Source organism: Brienomyrus brachyistius, chromosome 6, assembly GCF_023856365.1.
Source record: "Brienomyrus brachyistius isolate T26 chromosome 6, BBRACH_0.4, whole genome shotgun sequence".
Lineage (NCBI taxonomy): Eukaryota > Metazoa > Chordata > Actinopteri > Osteoglossiformes > Mormyridae > Brienomyrus > Brienomyrus brachyistius.
Window position 1 is genome coordinate 4,767,403 of NC_064538.1, and position 22,360 is coordinate 4,789,762.

The 22,360-nt window shown below is 44.8% G+C and overlaps 2 protein-coding genes across 5 annotated transcripts; both read right to left on the reverse strand.

Moving 5' to 3' along the window:
- Window positions 1–1,123: 1,123 nt before the first annotated feature.
- Window positions 1,124–11,782, reverse strand: impdh2 (IMP (inosine 5'-monophosphate) dehydrogenase 2). 3 transcript variants are annotated; one of them, XM_049017853.1, is made up of 15 exons: window positions 11,616–11,782; window positions 10,178–10,226; window positions 9,353–9,454; window positions 9,195–9,269; window positions 8,612–8,818; window positions 8,353–8,440; window positions 7,892–8,091; window positions 7,716–7,806; window positions 7,495–7,590; window positions 7,197–7,268; window positions 5,228–5,371; window positions 4,399–4,543; window positions 2,124–2,267; window positions 1,937–2,020; window positions 1,124–1,409 (listed from the first exon to the last, which is right to left on the reverse strand). In XM_049017853.1, exons 1-15 carry the CDS (start codon window positions 11,627–11,629, stop codon window positions 1,388–1,390), a joined length of 1,533 nt encoding a protein of 510 aa, XP_048873810.1. In that variant the 5' UTR covers window positions 11,630–11,782; the 3' UTR covers window positions 1,124–1,387. The 3 variants fall into 3 exon arrangements, with proteins under 3 accessions (XP_048873810.1, XP_048873808.1, XP_048873809.1); XM_049017851.1 differs by lacking the exon at window positions 11,616–11,782 and adding an exon at window positions 11,161–11,317; XM_049017852.1 differs by lacking the exons at window positions 7,197–7,268; window positions 11,616–11,782 and adding an exon at window positions 11,161–11,317.
- A 1,073-nt stretch (window positions 11,783–12,855) lies between these two features.
- arih2 (ariadne homolog 2 (Drosophila)) lies at window positions 12,856–21,945 on the reverse strand. 2 transcript variants are annotated; one of them, XM_049017856.1, is made up of 15 exons: window positions 21,865–21,945; window positions 19,549–19,981; window positions 19,363–19,430; window positions 19,200–19,275; window positions 18,654–18,798; window positions 17,682–17,803; window positions 17,009–17,118; window positions 16,754–16,871; window positions 16,593–16,643; window positions 16,204–16,225; window positions 15,806–15,957; window positions 15,440–15,583; window positions 14,550–14,618; window positions 13,632–13,751; window positions 12,856–13,501 (listed from the first exon to the last, which is right to left on the reverse strand). In XM_049017856.1, the coding sequence occupies exons 2-15, from the start codon at window positions 19,801–19,803 to the stop codon at window positions 13,430–13,432; spliced, it is 1,524 nt and encodes a 507-aa protein (XP_048873813.1). In that variant the 5' UTR covers window positions 19,804–19,981; window positions 21,865–21,945; the 3' UTR covers window positions 12,856–13,429. The 2 variants fall into 2 exon arrangements, with proteins under 2 accessions (XP_048873813.1, XP_048873811.1); XM_049017854.1 differs by having other exon boundaries at window positions 21,784–21,931.
- Between the last annotated feature and the right edge of the window lie 415 nt (window positions 21,946–22,360).

The following is a 22,360-nucleotide window of genomic DNA, read 5'->3' on the forward strand; positions in this document are numbered from 1 at the left end:
GGATTACGCAGTAGATATTGTATGTTAGAGGTGGAAATCGGGAATTACATTTTCTTTGTGATTTTGTGTGCATCCAGTAATTTCGTTCACTTCCAGCATAGCTCTCTTCATTCTTTCATTTCTCTGTGGGAATCCTCCTTGCATATTTGGATGGTTCCTTTTATGTATAACAACATTTTTATGTCATTATTTATATCGCATATTGTATCATTTCATAATATATATTGAGCGTCGGTTAAATTATACTTGACATAGTCTTTCAGGTGCAAGCACACCAGTGAACGAATCACTGCAGTAACCAAGAACTTTTCATTAAAAGACTGATTCAAAAACAGCCAGTCCTGAATGAATGGCACCATATTAACAAGTATTGGTGTTTTGGGGTTAAATGTCAGCCTCATCACAGCCAAAGTTTTATTTGTTAAATCAGATTTTTTTTTAAATCGTTATGTTGTTTATTTTGCACAGGTACATGTTATGATATCTCATCCTCTGAGGAAGTTTGTGTGGTTGGCTTTGTATATAGGGGAAAAAAAATCTATGCATCTAAATGGGTTTATTAATAGTTTATAAATGTGCACTATATAACTAAAATAGGTGTTTTACCATCTTCCATTTAGGGAAAATTACACGTGGCAACTACCTTCCCAGAATAGGACACCATTTTGGCTTCAGTCCAACCTACTGTCTGTCAGCAAAGAAATGTTTTGCTTGAAGTGAAAGTAAGCTTTACTCCTGAGCAAGAATGTGATGCTTATAAAAACCAAGGAAAACACCATTACAAAAAGAGGGCTGCAGTGTTGTTCCTTATTTTTATTCCACCGTGAGGGTTCACAGCCTCCTGTGCAGTGTGTTCATGTTTACAGCTCACTGAATGCTGCAGCAGGCACAGATAACACTGTCCCTTCAACAAAATCAGTGCGCAGTGAATCGAGAATGAGGCAAAGATCATTCGTTTCTGATAGATAATAGCCGCATAAATCACAGAACTTCCATCTTCGTTTCCGACCTTGGGTTTTAAATTTCAACACTGCCGTTCACAGACACTGTATGTGTCACCATTATACTATTCAATTAAACTGAACATTTCAATAGAACGATGAGGACAAAGGAAGCAATGCACTTTATTTTAAAAGCTTAAACTTTATTTTAAAGAATGCATGAAAGTGCCCGCTTTAGACACATGCATCCAGTAATATGCAAATCTCTTTAAATAAGAGTGACTTATTATTTGGAAGACAATGAGAGAATAGTTGGATACCTGGCAGGCAGGTATTCGGTGACAATTCTGGTGTTTTGTGTGTATCTGAATATTTGCTTTAAGGAGCAGGTTTGTCAGGAGTCATGTGAACGAATAGAAAAGTTTGATTCAATGGCTCCATAATCTTCAAAACAATCGTTTCTCATAACTGAATGAGAGGGGGAAAAAGACAGTGTTAAAAAAATTTAGACAGAGAAAAAGTAGTGGTTAAATTAAAAATTTATAACTAGCAATTACTGTGAGTTAAAATCCATATTTAGTCCACAGGCACCATAAAGTTAAACTAGCAAGATAACTGCTCTAATCACTTAAAGAAAAAACTATGGATGAGCCCCAGTAAAATCAAACTCTTCCCAAACAAGTCAAATTACTACAGGCACTTGAATGAAATATTCCAGTTCCTACAATTTCACTCCCCCACAATTTCACATTCAAATTCACATTCAGTGTCGACATCCATTAGCTTACTAAAAATCTACTCCAAGTAAAACCAAAATGGATACTTGTGAAAACACATTTCGGGGGAGGGGGGGGGGGTGTAACAGAGCTGTGCCTTAAACAATTTCAGGTTGTGAACCTTTTCAATCAGTCGTTACGGCAACATTAAAAAGCCCGCTTCAGTAAAGCAGGTGATTTCACACACAGAGTGCTGCGTGTGAGAGTGAGCCTGCTCACCTGTGCAAACTGTGGACTCCTCCTTCCATCTGTGCGGACGCTGTCCTCTTTTCAAACTTCAAATCTCCGGAATACATCATGGCCCTGGTTGGATGCACTTAATGAGGACACATGCACACACCACCTTTGACAGCCGAGTGAACGAGCGTCTTTTGGAGGCTGCTGCAGTGATTTCTGCCCGTCTTACCTGAGCTGAGTGAGGCTCTTGGCCCCGATGTCCTGACAGGAATGCTGGATCCCAGCCAGAAGGTAGGGGACAAACTTGTGGATGGATCCCTTGTCCTGCACTGCACCAGACACTCCCTGTGCCACCTTAATCTTATCACATTCACTGTGGAGCAAAAACAACTCATTCATATGGCTAAGGAGTGGCAGAAAGCTGCACCAAGATCTGTTTTAATGGTTCTTTAGTTTAGCCAATAAGAGCTTTTCTTTTAAGGGTCCTTGCAATCCAGCACTAAAATTATAAAATCTTGTCAGGAGGCAGGGAATTAAGAGTACATATTGTAGCACTCGGTTTTCAATCTATTTGCATCCACATTAGCTTTTGCTGGGGGGGGACCAGCTATCCAATCAACAAAAAACACACAGCACAAACATATTGTTATGTCTATGAAATGCCTGTAGAGGGTAGTGTTGCACAACTGGCTCCTCAGCCAAAGCACATGCAACAAATGTCTGAACCTGCATTTCTTCTTATAAATGAGCATGACTAGTTGCAATATCGTCAGTAGGGTAAAACCAAGTGGTCTCGCAATGTCTCAGCTCATGCTCCCCATCGGGTCACTAGCCAATAATTTACTACCCAGTACTCGTGAATGTGCGAAGCATCGTCGGGTGAGAGGCGGCTTTCATCTCGCCGCACCCCAGCCCTGGAACACTCATAAATTTGTTAAAATGTCCAACCAGTGGCACAAACACACTTGAACCTGTCGAAACTCAGACAGCTACAAAGCCTCTCCTTCACCTCCAACCAGGGTCAGTTTGATCACATTTCTTTGTTCTTAACCAGGACCTCACAGACCTCCCTTTCATCAAGCCAAGACCGACCATTAGGACAATACAGATCTGGCCATAGATGTCCTCCCAGCTCCAAGGATGCACAGACTGGGGCTTTATTTGTACAATAAGTACTCAAAGATACTGAAGAGAAGACAACTACAGTACTGTCTTACATAAAGTGTGTGGCTCAGTGGGCTAAGCCTCTGAGGCTGTGATCAGAAGGTCGCTGGTTCGAGCCCCAGCATTGTCAGAACAGTCACATGTCTGTGGGCCCTTGAGCAAGGCCCTTAATCCCCAGCTCCACGGGCATATCTGTAGGCGGCTGCCCTTTGCTGCCAAGCTTATGCTCCCCTACGTGTGTGTCATGGAGCGCAAGAGCTCACAGTACAGCCTTCAGGACTGGGGATACTGAAGCCTATTGTCCCGCCAGGACCAACCTGTAAGAGTTATCAGAAGTGCCAAGGCTGCCTACAAGAAATGGTTCAAGGATCACTTCAAACACAATCGCTGACGCGCACAGCAAGATACCCATCGCTTATTTCAAAAGCCGCAACGTCCACCCCCAAGCAAGGATGCCTCGATTGCCAAGGTGCCAAGAAGCAGCTTTTGTTCATTTTGACAAAGGCAACAGATCAATGCTTCGTAGTAGCTATTCACACTGCTCGAACCCTCCTTGAAACCAGGGGGCGTACATAAAGATGCTCTCATCAGCTACAGCTCTATTTTCAAAATAGAAAGTCATCCCAAAAGGTCGGTCTCCAAATCCAACAATCTTATTTTATATAATGTCCACCTTCAATGTCATTAAATCATGCTTTGGAGCAACTATACTGGAAAGGACATAAAATGAAAGACTACAGGATTATACATCGGGAGAGAGAAAGTTATATCAGGGTCCAAGTCTGGTAAGTGCCAAAAACACAACATGCTGGGGCTTTATTTAAACAGCGTGACTTCATCATGAGAAGGTGGCACAGAGGACTGGCGGGTAGTGAGCCTGCGTATCCATGTCCTGCTCCGGCCGTGCGCGTGTGGACAGGCGGGTAGTGAGCCTGCGTGTCCATGTCCTGCTCCGGCCGTGCGCGTGTGGACAGGCGGGTAGTGAGCCTGCGTGTCCATGTCCTGCTCCGGCCGTGCGCGTGTGGACAGGCGGGTAGTGAGCCTGCGTGTCCATGTCCTGCTCCGGCCGTGCGCGTGTGGACAGACGGGTAGTGAGCCTGCGTGTCCATGTCCTGCTCCGGCCGTGCGCGTGTGGACAGACGGGTAGTGAGCCTGCGTGTCCATGTCCTGTGTGTGTGCCCCTCATATTTGTTTGGGTTTCCTCCCACAGTCCAAAAACATGCAGCAAGTGAACTAGCATGCCAAAATCGCCCTGTGGGATGGACAGACATACTGTCCATGGTCCACCCTGCCTCAAACATCTTCCATCACAGTGCATGAATCGGAGTGCTCCTGAATACCTGAAGTAGCGCATCTGTGAGCCCAGGTTCTTATCCATGGCGTCCAGTGAGCCCATGCCGCGGTATTTCTTCAGCCTGATCCCGTCGGAGAAGAAGTACTCCCCGGGGGCTTCGGTGGTGGCGGCAAGCAGGGAGCCCATCATTACTGTGCCAAACAAAAAGTCAAAACTAATCAATCCAGCGCTCTTTTGCAATTCCCACAGAGAGAAAAGACAAAGCCTACTGTCAAGGAGCAGTGTTTGGCTAATCATTAACCAATGCAATGAATTTTCTTTTGCTAATCGCTCTCAAATAGCCAAACCCCTGTGAATGTTGATGGCCTAAGTACTGGACATGCCATTCTTTCCAAACCAGCTTGATCAACACTTTCTAACTGGGAGACTTCAATGTTATACTGTTCCTGGCCTAATCCGACATTCCTCACAAAGTCTCTAAGCTGGGTGGGGAGGGGATGTAACACATTGTCATTGACATTCTACCCAGGTTATCTTTTATATTTCTCAATGCACGACTGCAAGGAAGTTACATGAGGAAAAAACAGACATGTTTCTGTAATGGACACAAGCATATGTCAGGAATGTGCATGAGCATGACCAAATGAACCCTGGCAAAGAAATTGCCGTGTGGAATTAATAGAAGGTACAGGCAGTATATTATCAGCTTATCATTATCTATGTTTTTTGAGATTGTCAGAAGTGCTTTAGCTGTACATATTACTGCTCTGGTCAGCTGGGCAGAAAGAGTAATATGGGAAAACAGGCAGAGAATTGTGACTGAAGCAGCACGGAAGACAGGCCTGGGAGAGCTAACGGCACGTTATGAAGGGTACCGGTGGAGGCTCCGAGCGCCAGCGCCTTGGAGATGTGGCCGACCGTCTGGATGCCTCCGTCGGCGATGACGGGGACGCCAAAGCGGCGTGCGTACTCCGACACCTTATACACCGCTGTAGCCTGGGGACGGCCACATGCCAGCACTGAGAGAGAGAGAAAGGGGGGGCGAAAGATATCAATCCCTGGGAGATGGGGGCGTGTCAAACAACAAGGAGGCAGAGGAACACTGTACACACACACGCACAAGTATACTTACACGCACATGGACTTCCTGTTAACCAGTTCTATTAATCACACCAAAACTCTGGTTGGGGGAGGGGGGGGGGTATTCTGTTGGCTCCTGCAGAGTTTGCCTTCTTGCAATGCATTTCAATTTCAGCATAATGACTATGTTACACTTAGGGTAAAGCTTGTAGTAGATTATTCACATTCACTGTGAAATTCAGATTTAGGGGGGGGGGGCCCATGTTAATCTAACATGTACCTGCATATTTTTTTTTTAATCTGGGCAGTTTGCTGGAATACAGGACTTCAGACTTCTTCATGGCCAGAAGGCTAAGCACGCCAATAAGGTGGCAGGGGATCAGGGAAAGAAGATCTTTTCATATATAATCTCAAACAGGAAGTTTGAGAATTTTTATTTCATAATAATTCATATTTATACCCCCACCATTCCTAGAAATATTTTACATCTTGGCCACATCAAGATGGGTGTAGTATTCCATTTCAAAACTCCAGATTTTAGCAAAGCAGACAAAACAATGGGCTGCTGGCTTAATACCAATTTGAGTTTTAGACATCAATTAATGTAATTAAAAGCAGCCATGTTTATGAACATATTTATATTACATACCATCTGCCTTTCCCTTATGTTCAGTAAAGCCAACAGCAGCTCCCCACGAGAAATTCAATCTGTAGCTCAAATTTCAATCATGCACCTAATTTAAGTTATTTATTCATTAGTCCCACTTAAAAGAAGATCCGGAGCTCATATTCACACTATTTCTACACCTACACTTTACTAGGCAATAGGCAACTTCCAGTTACACATTCATTCACTGTCCTGCAGCCGCTCCCAAAGTCCACCGTAACAGAGCTCAAAAAAAAAAAAAAAACAGCAAAATTCATCTCCATCTTTGGTCTTAAACATTAACCTTTGCTCATTATGCAAGACAAACTTGCCGTTACGATTGCAGCCGTCTACAAAAGCAAAGCCAAAGGATGCAAGATTGATGTCTCTCTGTAGCACTGTGTTCAGTGTTCAATAGCATTTCATTTCTCAAATTTTTCCGCTTTAAAAATGTTCCACACCAACCAGCAAAAGGGTCACAGCAGCTTATAAACCGAGGCAAAGATGGATCCCTGCTGGACAAGTTTGCCATTTTTCCTCCATTGTATGCATTTCTACCTTAACTTCAGCAAGATACTGCAGATAAAACCCACTTAAGGTGACTTGAGATCATGCAAGAACCTTGCTCAACAAAATAAACCAATATTTACCGCCTAACTCAAAAATGGCGACACAAAATAATGACCGTTATTCAAAGAGATTTCACTGGTCGTTCCGCTGATTACAACTGCATCAGTTCCTTATATGTGGTAATGCAAGGCATGAATCAGTACCAGCGGGTCATGATATCCCCTTCACTGGTTAATGTAAACTGTAGTGCAAGTCTTCCAGATGGTGTAGGTTGCACACATGCTAACGATATACGAGATGTTTAACACGTCCTTAAGTGCAGCTAACATGCTGCCTGCGACTAAACAGGCCAATGCAACACTCAGATGGTGTAAAGGGTGTCATTCTGTGGAGCAGTGGGTTAGTAAGACGCCAAAGCCTCCGAAAGATAAGCGACCAAAGCCTCAAAACCCCAGGCCAGTCTCTACTTCTACCAAAAAACGCAGAGCAGTTAGCCAGTCAGCACAGCAGGCCGTGTATGATACTGGGGGCACTGGGTCGGGACTTACTGGAATATCCTGTAACAGTGGATGGGGTTTTGGGGCTGTGGAGCTTAATACTGGGAGGTACAAAGACGGGCACTAGAGACGGACAGCAGCAGCGAGATTCAGGTTGAGGAAAAGAGTCAGGAAAGGAGAGAATAAGAGACATGGAGAAGCAGCTGCAATCACTACAAGAGACAGTCTGAAGCAATTCGACCCCATTGGATATTAAATGAGAATCAGGGTGGAAAGATGGAAGTGCATAGTAGTCTCAATCTGATTGGCTAGGGGTTGAGTAAGGAAGTCTGTCATTGATTAAGCTCACCTTCCTGCGTTATACAGATGGATCCACTACCCATTCCAACGCGCAGACCATCCACTCCAGCATCGATGAGGTTCTTGGCCTGAGCTGCCGTTACGACTTAAAGAGGCGGAGGAGGAATGATACAATGAGAGATGCCACAAGGCCTTCACAGGTGAATAGAAGACTCAGAAAGCTAACGACGCAGAATATTTGAACACAATGACAACGGTCAAAACTCTCACCATTGCCCCCAATAACTTGCAGGCTGGGGTATTTCTCCTTGATGTACTTGATCATTTCGATCTGGAAGATCGAGTTACCTTGAGATGAGTCCTGTGGAAGGGAGAGAGACTTGCTTAGAACAATACCTTTTCAAAATGACAGTCAGACAGGCACACAGACGCCATCGAATGCTCACCAGCACCACTACGTCCACCCCACTCTGCACCAGCAGGTCCAGCCGGTACCGGTCGTCCATGTGCGTCCCAATGGCAGCGCCACACAGCAGCTGTTTCCGCGAATCCTTAGAAGCCAGTGGGAAGTCGCGGTTCTTCTTCAAGTCTGTACGGGCGATGATGGCCACCAGGCAGCCATCCTCGTTCACGATGGGCAGCTTACCTGTCAGGCGGGATCAGCCGTCAGGCGGGAGGCTAAGCCACTTAGGCCGGGCCGGCCCCCCATTAGTTACCAAGGTAGTATAATGCAATACTACTCAAGAGAGCAATGGAGGGCATAATTTTTTTATTTTTTTTTGGGGGGGGGGGGGGCTGATATATGACGAGAGGAAACTAAGGGACAAGTTGAAGATTTGAATTTTGGATATCTGAAAAATTAATTAGTTATATATAAGTGACGTCAACCTACTGGCTCACTCCCTACCCTTCTTGCTGCGTTGCAGGATCTCATTTGCCTCTTTCAAAGTCACTCCTGCTTGAGCTACCACCAGGTCCTCAACTTTGGTCATTACCTGCAAGGAAGAAAGGGACGTTTTCATCCTGCCAGATTCAACTAGCTAACGGTGTTTAAAGAGAGTGGAGCGACGTCCTTGAAGTCCTCGACGAAACGTTCAAAGTAAACTTAAGGAGACCTTCTCCGCGGCCGGTTCACTGATACTAGCTGTGAGGAAGACACTGCCCACCTCACTGAGCGGCAGGTGATGCTCCTCCTCCTTGAGGAAGTCGATGTCCCGGGAAGAGATGATGCCGACGAGGCGGCCGCCCATTTGGCCGTTGTCTGTAATGGGGATGCCGCAGAAGCCGTGTCGGGCCTTGGCCTCGAAAACATCCTTCACACGGGCACTCGGGCTCATGACCACCGGGTCTGTGATGAAGCCCTGTTCATACCGCTGGTGGAGAAAGGGGCGGGGGGGTAGTGGACAGGAGGGGACACCTTAAGCCAGACATTCCTACAGCTGCGCTGCTTAATCTCAGCCCTGCAGGCCTAATGCGATTCCTTGAGCCCAACACTTAACTTTCACTCCTGCTCAAGCTTAATATTTTTTATTATTATTTTTTTAATTGTAGGGATAATAATTCTAAGGCAAAGATAATAATTTGCACTTGAATAATGAATCTTAAGTGAATAACTGAATGCATCTTAAGGCTCAAATCAAGTTAATGCAGAATCTTTTAGTCACACAGCCATCCCTATAATTCCCATCCCATTGAAATTGTAGTCTTAAAATCAGAGGAGATTAAAGAGGAGATGAAGAGGATTGTTACCTTGACTTTGCGCACTTCATTAGCCTGGAATTCTGGCGTGCAATTGTGATGAATAAAACCAATGCCTCCGGTGAGCTTAAGCCAACAGAGAGGGAGAAATGAGAAAGCATGCTCAGGTACCGGACACGCAGCAAGGTTACAAACGTGTGCCTTCTTACCGCCATGGCGATGGCCATCCCTGACTCTGTCACCGTGTCCATGGGAGACGACACGAAAGGAGTCTTCATGGTGATTTGTTTAGTTAGTGCTGACGTCAGGTCCTGGGGGAAGGGAAACATTCGGTTAGGGGTTAATGCAATCGCAGGACCGCGTTTGTTTCAGTCTAAATTAGAATCTGAATATTAAATCCATCCATCCATTTTCCAAACCACTTATCTTCTGGGCACGAGGCGGGGAACAACCCAGGATGGGGGGTCAGCCCATCACAGCTGAATATTAACTCTTCCTGAAAATTATTTGCTACTTCAGAAAAGACTTCAAAAATGCCTTTAATATTAGATCAATTTTGGTAAATTGAGGGAAACTCAGATCTTTAGATCTGATCTTTGTTCATTTAACTCTAGTTCAAGACTGACATGAGGGGGAAAAAAACAATGCATCACATAACTTAGTTCTGATATTTCTCAAAGTTTGTACTGTCTGTCATTTAACTGTGGTCTCCTACAGAAAGCAAAACAAATGCCTTTAATATAAATATAACCATTTACATTTTTACATGACTTCATAACTGACTCTTTCATGTCTCAGTCTTCTAAAAATGCACACTCATATGGATTCTTAAAAAGTGTTATATTTCGAGTTAATTTTGGACATTTAAAAACCTGCCCCTTTAAGACACTTATCCCCTCTAGTGGTCAAGCTCTCCCAGACACAGACCTACAGTTTCTGTCTGGTCACACTCAGGATTTTTGAAACCTGAGAAATGGGTCGCTTTATTTATTCTTTCAGTCACACAGCCAAATAGTAAGAGAGCCTTCACTCACCACCTGGTCCGCTGTAAAGTCAATGTACCCAGGCAGAATAAGAAAATCACTGGAAGAGAAAAGCAGAATATACGCATAAAGGTACTGAATCCACTGGCAGATGCCTTGTTCAACACTTTCGTGAAACACCCCCCAAGTCCCTAAACATACTCAACACAAAAAGGTAAAATTGGTTCATGCCGGCAACGACATGTGCACATAACCCTTAGCCTGCCACCAGAAAATACACATTAAATTGTTAAATTCACGATTACAGTTTGACTCGTCCTAATTTCGGGGATTAAAGGATCGCGTGCCTCTTCCCTGTCATAACCCAAAAGGGTGACATTAACACACGTGCGCCGGGTCTCCTTGAAACGACGGCTTAAAATAACACCGAGGCACGCTTGGTATGTACAGCAATGCAGTCCGTTTAGCGAACCGCGACAGTCCTGTCCCGAGACGTATTTTCACAAAAACTTCAGATCGACAGGGTTATCACCTCATCAAACCATAACTAAGATAAATAACAAGCAGTACGCTTACATATATAAACACAGGGTAAACTGGAACTCTGTTTTTTGTTTTTCTTCATAGGACAGACACGGAACATGCCGTGATAAACTATCCACCCAAAATACGACTAATTCGATAATAATTATGACCATACGCCAAAAGCACCCTTTTATGACCATTTATGGGGTGGATAACTGGCATGACATTGCCGCGGATAGTACCGCTACTCCAATATGACAGCAGCTTGCAATCTTAATATAACACTTCAAGCGGCAAAAAGCATAACCGACAATCCCATGCGAATGCCTGGTGATATCGTCTGTTATCTTTATATGAATGAACTAATTAGTAATGTTACAACTAGAGATATCTGTCGTTGATAGCCGGCTGGCTCACTGACTAGCTAGCTAGCGATTAAATGCCGGGAATGAAGAAAATTTCCTACTATAATTCTAAAAAGCCCTGAACAGGACTAACTGTAACCGTACTTATAGGTGAGGCCGTCCCCGCAACTGAAGAGCTGCTGTCCAGTCAACCCATCATCGGGAACGTAGCTGGTCTGCCCGCTAATCAGGTAGTCCGCCATGGCTCCGGTGATCCTGCTAAATGCGAGTGTAGCACGTGCGAATAACTGTGACCGCCAATTCCTTGCATCTTTCTAGTGACGTAATTTCCGACTGAGATCAAGGCATAAGTAGTCGAGCACAGACTCAATATAATATTCGATTATTTAACAAAGCAGTTTATGACAAAATAATTATGGAGAAACAGCGTACGCTTGGAGACGTATACTAACCCGTGTTAAAGAGTTTACAGCCGGAATAATTATACATATAGTCGCTGGGACAATATGCATAATTATTCCGGGAATCATTCCATGATCCATACACACAGCACGTGGGCGGGATTTGAACCCGAGGCCTGGAAGTGTGAGGAAACCTACACGTTCCCATCCATGTTTCAGCAGGTTTCCTCCCATAGTCCGAAGAGATAGAGTTAGGTGAATGGCCTCACGAAATTCCCCCGAAGTTCATGCGCATCAGTTGCCATATGACAGCCTGGTGTACCATGTAAACTATTGCCCTGCTGTGTGCGTTTTGCTTCCTGTCATAGGCTCCAGACTCACAGCAATCTTATACTGGACAAGCAGCTGTTAAACAGATAAATGTGCTGCACGTGTGAACTACTAATAGCCAAGTAATTTGTAATAAAGTTTTTCTGTTCGGTCTAAATAATGTATGTCTGCTCAGGTTAGTGGCTTCTTTAAGCTTGTATCCTAGTCATACTATGACCATGAAAATGGTATAAGATCACTTTGGTAGCCTTATATGTAATATTTGCCAGTGCACTCGTTTACTGTAATCATTTAACAGAACATTCAAGAGAGACATGACTCATCCATTCCTCCTGTTGTATATGTCTATAGCATGGTAATAACCTCTGTATACCTCTATGTTTTTTAACTATACGTTAAAAAAAAGGATATACATATAGTAAGCATTCGGGATTTTTGTACTGTAGTTTTAAATTAACTTCCACTAACTTCAGTTGGAGTCACCTTTGGTTGCACTGTTTGGAAGTCCTATACATCATGAAATATGATCCACTTTGTGGTCTAATTTAATCTGGAGTGCATTTTTAAGTAAGAGGCGGCATTGCTTGTGTGGGACAGCTCATTAAACAAAGTCACCTTTGTTACAGCTTTTTACTCTTGTGAATAGATCTTATCAGTAACAGTTCCACTGCATTTTAATCATTCACATCTTTTTCAGTTAAAATGTACGACAGTAAGCATATTATTCCAATGATGCTGCAAAAACAACTATAATTTGCTAATTCATCTCATTTGTATGCAAACGGACTGATTCTAGGGGATTTAAATTGCAGATGGCATGCAAATATTTTGTGAAATATTTCCTGTTAGACAAAGAAGTCTAGCAGGGAACGCACACCACGTGAAACCATATTTCTTAAAAAAAAATCAAATATCTAAAATATATAATCTAGAAAATCCATTAGAATAGTAGTAGTAAGTGATATCCGAGTATAAAAATCCTAGATTTTTCTCCTAGCATGTTTTCTCTTAGTCCTTATCTCAGCTGCACATATCAATAAAGCTAAATATGATTTATTTAGCTTGATAATAGAAATAAAACAGACCAAACAACACAGGACACAGGAGCTTGTTTAAAAACTCTCAGTAACTATTTCTGTATTAATGTACAACCTTTGAAAATTACATTTTTCCTTTTTTTTTAACCCTTTAAATGATCTATTTCTATTAACAACCATTTCAAAAAATAATAATGAACAATGTGTGAGAAAGGGAGAGAGCAGAGAGCTGGGTTATGGTTGGAGACAGGACAGCAGTTAGGTCGTGCTGCCTCTGATTTCACAGAGTCTGCTTCTCCTGGCCACTGCAGCACGTCCGTCTCCCCTGCCGGCCCCTTCAGTGGCGGCTTGATACTTGTTAAAAAGCCAGTGCGCGTCTTTGCATGTGCGTGTTTTGGTGCATGTCTTGTGTTCTGCGTGCATCCTTGTACAAGTGTGTTTCTGCGAGCGTCCTTGTGTGCGTGTGTCTCCATCTGTCTCATGTCATGAATGGGGTGGAGCAGGATTAAACCAAATGAGAAAAAAAAAATGCACCCATACCAAAACAAGACCAGAGCAGGGAATGGAGAGGGTGAGGTGGGGTTTGGGGGGTGGGTGAGAGGGGGTGCTGTTGATCTCTAAAAGCTGAATGAGTGAAGAGGGGCTTCAGGTGTCATGGAAATCCTTGAGCAGTGTTCGTCTCCGCTGCTCTGCGATGTGCATCTGATTCTCCAGGTCCTACATGGAGGCAGGAGTTCAGAATCGGAAACCAAGCAGTCATGACCAGCACTTATCAGGAAAATGCAAGTGCATTAATAGATAGTTTTAACGCCCTCATTCCCATCATGTTTCTTTCCCGTTCTCTTACCCCTCTGTCGCTGGCACTTAGCCCCCCTCCTCCAACTCCCCGTTCATAGCTGTCCGCTCTCTCCACCTTCCAGGACAGGTTCTCGATTTCAGCTTCCAGCTGCGCCTGCTGGTATTCGAACTTCATGGCCGAGGCGTGATGCAGCGAAGAGAAAACGACGTTAATGCACGTCGCCCTGAGCATATGGCACGCTTAAGCTGTAGGTTGTCAGATCAAGTCCCAGAAAGGACCTGAGCTGTAGGAACTGCACAAGTGAGGAAAGCTTGGGGTCAGGTAGCAGGCTCAAAGGGTCCCTTGGAGTGAGTGAGTCCTGCTCAATGGCCCAACTGTGATAGGATTACTCTGCCATCCATGGGATTTCAAACCCACAACCTTCTGGACATGGACACAGATCCATAACCTGCTGAGACACATGGCACCCCTTGTACCTGTTTCTCAAACAGCTAGGAGGAAACCAAAACGTGGACCATCTAGAGGCCCCTGAGAAGCAGGGTGAAAAACACTGCCTCATACTGAAGCGGGATGGAGAATGGCTCAGTGGATTAGTCCTCTGTGTCTGTGATCACTTGTTACAATGAATCTTTGGTAGAATAGCCTCTTGTGGACTCTTGAGCAAGGCTCTTAACTACTCCCAAAATGCTGTAGGGGTGCCAGATAAATGGCTGACACTCTGCTTGGACCCCAAGCTTCACTCTCACCTGTACGTGTGTGTGTGTGTGTGTGTGTATACGCGTCTGAAACGCAAGATATGGTATGCAAAAAGATACATTCCAATGCATCTGTACAATCTTCATTTGACTTAGAGGTACTTAACCTGAATTTCTCTACACTTTAAATGAGGAGCGAAATAAGAAAGTAAGCTCAGCCCTGAAACCTCTCTCAGCATGCGGCAGAAAAACAACAAGGAGGAAAACTCACAAGCTTCTTGCGGGGTCCAGACTCCATGTAGTAGGCGTAGGGGTAGGTGTACTGCAGCGTGTAGCGGCACTGAGGACAGCGGGGACAGACATTTACTCATGTCCGTATGATGATACTGCGTGCATGTTCCTGCTTTATGGATATTACTCCATGAATAGGTACATTGTATTTCCTGTACACAATTTATGTTACACAGGGTGGCACAGTCATGAAATGTCTGCTCTCTAAGAAAGGTCATGGCATACTTTTTCACCTTTCTCCCCCACATTTTTATGTACCATGTTGACTGGACTATAGGACAGGTTTCCCCCCCCCTCAAAATACATCTGAAAAAGTGGTGTAGCTTTATATTCAGGGTCTAGACATAGGCAATAGATGGCGGCAAATATGATATTTTGCAATGAGTGTTTTGACTTATCGTAATATAGATTTGCCGTAAGATTTCTTGCATGACCGTGAGTTTCACACCAGATGTGTGAGAGCTGGCGACCTTAGTGCCGCTGCAAGTATTGAACAGAGGCTGTTAATAGAGAGAGTAACATTCATTTTAAAACAGCTGTCATTTATTAATATGGCTCAACCTTTCTTCACAATACGGTTTTTACTGTCTTCCTGTGGGTCTGCTGCATCGAAAACATTCTGCGCCCTCGAATTTGGGAAGTCTGTGATATTCATTATTTGTTTTTTTTTTTGGAATGTTTAATACACTTATCATAATCCATTTGTCTGTGGTTGCTGGTTAACTTGTATGTTTTTCCTCAAAAATTATTTTTCTTTATGAAGGTAAAATTTTGTATTCCAAAAACTTTTTTTTTTATATATAAAAAGTGGGGGTTTGTCTTATAATTGGACCAATACGGTATTCTTACCCATTGAAGAGGTGTCCATACCTTAGCCAATAGCTTTGCAGCATTTTGCATGTACTGCCAGTCAATCCAGGTGCCCAGGTTGTTCATCACTCTCTCCTGAATCTTCTCCTGGATTCTCTGGTAGGTCTGTGCTTCAAGCTGCAGACTCTTATTGTGGTTCTCCCACTGTGGAAGCATGCGTTTGTGTGTACACACACACACACACACACACACACACACACACACACACACACACACACACACAGTGTCATTGTGTTCCATCGGACTGATAAATATGTATTCTATATTTGAGAGGATATGTTTTGTCAACTTTATGGAGGCAAATCAGTCTTTTAAGAAGCTAGTGTCAAAAACAGCTTGTCGCTGTGTTTGTAGACTGGTTCTCACCCTCTCAAAGTAGAAGAGGTATTTCTTGAGTGCTTCCCTAGCCTGGGCCTGCTGGCTCTGGTTCACGATGTCGGGGTTCTCCTTGTAGCGACTGCACTCGTAGTACTCACTGCCGTGGGTCTTCCAGTCTCCCAGGCACATCCAGCAGAAATCTACAGGCAAACACAGCAAAGGAGGGTGGGGTGGGGGAGGAGCTAGCAAGATACTGACTCTGATAGGTTGGACTTATTCAGCCTGAGATGGTAGTTTCCTATGGGTCTGCAATACTTAGTACTCAATCTAATACTGAAGTAATACTCAAGTATTACACAATACTCAACGTACCCTGAGAAATACCCACTTATCAAGAAGGGTAAAAGCAACTGCTACACTAAATAACCAAAAGAGGAGCCGCTTACCATGCTTGCACTTGGAGCATTGCTGGTGATAGACGAGAGAAACGAGAGAGAGAGATAATGAGAGACCATGTTGGCATCAAACCATCAAACCTGCCAATATCCATGAGGCTTCCTTCTCTCGAGAGAGAACTCAGGAAGGCTATAAAATGAACTTTAAAAGACATAACAGCAGGGATAAGCCCATAGCTTTTAGCTCACGCCATCCAAACCACACTCAGCTGCAAACTCAAAGTGAATTCTGAATAACTTCTGGTACTTCTGCCTCAGCACTGATACACAAACAAAAAACATGCAGTACCTGTGTATGGAGCTGCTGTAAGACTTCTCACAGAAACACATGCACACACTCTCTACTCCCAGCAGGATAACGGTATCACACACACACCCACCATGTGATTGCAGCCCCCATTCTTCTCGATGCAGATATTGCACTTGGGACACTGAAACCAAAAGACAGAAAACAGTAAGCAGCAGGAAGCCATAGTGGCTGCTCCAAATAAACTGGCCAAGGGCCGCACGAAATGCCCCAGTCACTAGGTGGCTCCCTCACGTCTTTAGTGTGCGCGCTGATGTAATTGGCTGTCTCGGAGTCATCCGCACACTTGGTGAGCCACTTCCGGATGGTTCCGCAGTCCGTGGGCGCGTGGTACATCTGACGGCACATGAAGCTGCAGGGAAGGGAGGAGGAAGAGGAGGAGCGACGAGGGTGACACGCCGCTGACAAAGGCAATAAAGGCTCCTAGCGTGGTACAGCCTGTACCGCGTGGGCGGCTGTTCGGACGACTTGTCGGAGCGCGTCCCTTACCAGAAGACCTCACTGCAGCGGCTACACTGCACTCTCCTGGCCCGCGGCTCCTGCACCTGGATGACCATCGGACAGTCGGCTCCGGGACACAGCTGCAGCTGCCAGTGACTCTGCGGGACAGAAGAGAGATGGATGCTCGCACAGAGACCCGGCGCGATGTGGCCCGCGGGTACAGCCACGCGGCAACAGTCGGCACGACGGCGTCATGAGCGACGAAACATACTGACTGCCATGGAGGCTACAGGAGGGTCAGAAAGACCAGAGACAAAGACAGACCCCGTCGCAGATCTGATGAGTGGCGCAAAGATGGAAAGCCGACATGTAATCTGCTGATGAATACAACACAACGTGTTGTGTGTATCCCCGCAATGGGACGGCCCCACCCCAGAGAAAGGCCCACATTCACCATCATCAGCCCGTACCGTACACACACAGCCGAAAACCTTAAAGCCTGTTGATGCACCAGGGAAATGTGGGCTGCATTTTAATTTCCTACCTGCTGTTAATTATAAATGACTTTACTTCCTAATGACTACAAGGGCAGCTAAATTAGCACGGGGGTGTATTTTCGCTCAGCCAGCCCCCCCCCCATGCTTGGCGTGCAGAGGCAGGTTAAGCATTTGCAGCCGGTCTCAGAGGCCGACAGATGGCCAGGGCGGAGTGGCCAACTGACCTCCACGTAGTCCCTGAAGAGGTAGCGTCTGTATTTGTCCTTTAGTTCTTCCCCGTGCAGCAGTGGGAGCACAAAGTCCTCTGGTATTTGGAGGGAACAGTCCTGGGCCATGCACGAGATACCTGCACAGACACATCCCGAATTATATCCGAAATACCTGCACGAATACACACGCAGGTTTGTAATTATATCTTTGCGGGAACGCTCCATTCATTTCTAACTCTAATCCCAACATGACGTCCTTAACCCCCTACCCAGCCCTAACCTTAACCATAAGAAACCAAACTAAATACGAGACTTTTGGCATCGTTCGTTTTTTGACTGCATTCACAAATCTTTGTGAGGACTTAAAAAATAACAGGTTATCATCACATTGTGGATGGGACATGTAGTCCCCACAATGTATTATAAGCATAACCCACACAAACAGTTTTACCCAATACCTGCACGAGCACACATATGCAGACAGATAAATTACACATGAAACGCCTACATAAGCATATGCACAGAAACACATGCATACAAACAACAAGACAGATACAGAGACACACACTGAAATACCTGCACAGACTGACACACAGACATACATGAAATACCTGTAGAGATTCAACCAGACAGAAATATCTGAGATACCTGCCCTAGAATTCTCACGCATACACACAAGTTATACATGACACATCTACACTGACATGTGTAAAGATAAAAACACATAAAAACATGGAGAAGTACAGGAAATACCCACTGATAGTTTTAACAGATGTACATATACAGAGCTATACATAAAATACCTGCACATGCTCCCACAGACACTGCACAGCTCCTTACAATCAAAGATCCACCAAATTGACCAGCACACATTAAACTATGCACACAAACATAAACACACACACACACACACAAATTCAAAGACAAAATACCTGCCCAGACACAGGTACACAGACATGAACAGGCGGGTATTAAGTCGGGACTTACCAACTCCCACTCCATCCTTGACGAGCACAGTGCAGTGCTGCTCCCAGCATGCCTTGCAAAAGGAGTGCTGGCAGGGCAAGGCGAGCAGAGCATCCCTGCGCACCTGCTGCAGACACACCCCACACTGAAAGGAGTGGCCGGGCATCTAGGAGAGGGGCGGCGTTATCCACAAAACACGGCAGGGACACGTCCGGCAAAGCAGGCTGACCAAACAGCGACTGCAGCTTTAACTCCACAGCTAGCTGCACAACACACACCTTTATTCTGCAGTGTGTTAAATACTATATATATATATATAATTTTTTTCACGTTAAAAACTAGCTGGGATATATTACTGAATGTCAGAGTTATGGCTGCAATAATACACAGCTTCATTTTTGTGTATGTTTTCTGTGTATATTAAAACGTTGGCCACTACTTAAGTCACCGCTAGGGCCTAAGATAGAGAGGGGAAGTAGAGAAAGAAATAAACACATCCAGTAATGGTGAACACACAGGTGCACGTGCACGAGCACACAATTAACCAGAGACAGAGAGAACACTGACTGTCATGGGTCTGTAGGTGCCAGGATGGAGCTGGACCTGGGATTCACACAGCAGTTGGGAGGAGCTGGACATGTACCTGAAACCCAACATACACCACAAAGCAACAGTATTTAGGGAGCAATCACAGAACCCCCCCCCAGCTAGGCTCTATGAGAGACGTTACCTGTCTTGTATTATGGACACCTGCCAGTGAAAATGAACCAGGACCAGCTTAGCTACTGCAAGTGACACCTACAAAGGGTAAGATGGACAAAACACATTACAGCTCCAAAACTGCGTAGTGTTAAATGAAATGGCCTGCAGTTTGTCCCCTGAGGATCCTTTCACCTCTGACCCCCCATCTCCTCACCTTCAGGACGCTGGCGACCCTGTTTACATCCTCGGCCAGAACTTTCTGACTCTCTCTGTAGGAGAGACAGGTGAACTGGTATTCCTCTGGATCGAAGGCGTCGGCCCCCTGCTGCTCCACGTCACTGGCGACACCCTCGTAGTAGTCTGCAATGTCCCCATCCTCTCCGACTTCGTCCTCTTCCTCCTCTTCAGAGTTGGGGCCGATGTCGTCCTCGTTACTGTCGGAGGCCTGGCTGTTCATGTCTACAGACATTCCCCTGGGCCCACCCTCAAATAGCGCCCCCCCCCCAGCACCAATCAGCCCTCGGCACTTGGGATGACTACAGCTCCCTGCTGCTTTGGTGCTCAGCAGCAGCGGAAGAAGCAGAAGAAGTCGCACTCCCCGTCACTCATGAGGTAAACTGGAAGCAGGTTTGGCGGAGACAAAAGAACTAATGGAAGGAGTGGCAGGAGGCCGCAGGCAAGGGGCGTCCAGGGGGAGACGGAGCAGAAGGTGTAGATCACAGAAGCAGAAGAAGAAAGGAGAGAAACGAGAGAAGAAATGAGCGTTATGCATCACATCAACAAATCCCAGATGCAAAGTCTACAGTCACATGAGAACCGCCCCCACCAATCACAAAGCATGGTGACACTTCTCAGCTGCCATCCTGAAGGACAAGATCATGCTGCAGACCTGACACAAACGTCCTCAAGTGAACCTTTAGAGACAGCCTCCAAGTGACTGCTAACTCAGTCAACGGTCTCAGTCCAACACTAAAAACAGGGCTATAATAAACATACAAGCGCTCCGCGATCAAGAATCACAATTCAGAAGTTTACAGTTTCATCTGAGGCTGTGGGCCTGGCTTTGATTACGATGCCGACCCACGATTACCTATCCAGCTTCAGACAATGGTACTCGCTCACAGACCACTTTACAGTTTTCAACAATCAGTTTCACCAAAGCATGTTTTTTCCCCAAGTCAAGATAGCTATGTTACACCATCTCAAAGCTGAATTACTTTATTTTTGCACCACAATTATTCTCCAGCAAAGCTGTTTTGTTATATAAAATTCATCTTGTACGACTTTTGTTACATATTTTACAGACATTCATTTGCATGCAATGTCCTTCTTTTTTAAAACGCTACTTTGAATATCTGACCTACAGTCGTATGGTCAGCTTCCAGATTTATACCTCATTTGGATTTGTGTTTTTACAGTTTTTTTCCCAATGACATTTGGAAGACCCATATGAAGCCCTAGCGAATACTTAATACTGACGATCTGAACAATATCAATTAGGTGCCTCTGATTGACTAGGATTAATACTATAGCAAATACGCCGTATGTGATTAATTCTGGCTCGTTCGACATAAACGTAGTCGGGCAGAGACAGACATGCAGATATAGGCGCAGCTGGGTGAACGGATTGACGCTACGTAGCTTAAGGGATTACAGGGCAATGTTATATTCACGGAGCCCGTAGTCACAACAATAGCAATGCTGTAAGTGACAACAGCACGATAAGATTGCACCTTACCACGAAAAAAAATCATTTCTTTTTCTTGGTCACACATTACCCTTTGCTTACCATTTTCTCAGAGCCAACAGAAAGGTACAAGCGGCTGTAAATGTGGGTAAAACGCCAAGAAAAGTGGCATGTGGTGAGACAAGCAACAAGCGGAGTGGCTTCCCAGGCAGAGGTCGGGAGGGGGATATGCACCCAGGGCTACTGCCCCGCATTCCGTCCTATTCTAAATATACCACTAATGCAGGTTGACACGCATAGCCAGCTAACCAGATACTTAGCAAAGCAAGTGACCACGATTAACCTCGCCATTAAGGTGTCACGTCGGGGAATGCCGGGCTGGTAAATTCGGTCTATAACACGACGGCGATTCGAGTTGTTTACAACTGCTTACTACTAGAGCAGTAAGTCAGATGCATAAAAAAATATTAAACTCTAGTTATATCAAAAGGTGTGCTGGTTGATATCAAAATACCAGGATAGCACTTTTTCATGTAGTTTTACTGTGCAGAAAAGGAGAATTTGGTCGAGCCCCGAGAATCGGCTCGATCCCTCCATTGTATAGCCGCTAATTCCTAACCCCTGCCCCCGACACGGCCGCCGCTTCTCACTACAAGCCCGAGGATTCGCATGTAAACAAGGCCAAGCGGTGTCATAAGCAGCTCCAGAAATACACAACCGACAGTTTTCAACATTCCTATACGAGAAGCCTGTTCCACTTACCCCACGGGGCCTCACTGGACAGCCTCACGATGCAAGTACGGGACCGACGGAGAGACCCAGAACAAATTCGGTTCGGCTTACCGAGTCACAGCCAAGAAGGAAGACAGGAAGCGCAGGGAGATTAGTCAGCTACGTCACATCCGCCTCCTGTTAGCATGTCTGTGTACTATGACAAGGACTGGGTCATGTCTTTTACAAGAAAAATATCGTCGTACCTGTACTTCTTCCGAACTCAATCAGAATAAATATTACATGTAATCAATTATATTTAAGTGCTTATTGTGTTCTTAATGCGCTTTTTAACGAAACTATGAAAATAGTACATAGAAATTCTTTGTGGCTTGTCTGGCTCTAAGATCATGTAAGGACATGTTGCGAGTAAATGTTTGTATTTTCCCATTTCCCTGAGGTTTTCGTATCAAATAAATGCTTTTTGGTACAGTGCGTTAACAAAATGTAATAAATAAGCAGACATGAATTTTTGCTTGTCAAAAAAAAAATTATCCAGATTTACTGCAGAGGTGACTTGAGCAACAAAGTAATTTACAGTCGAATAGTAAAACTGAGCCATAAGGTT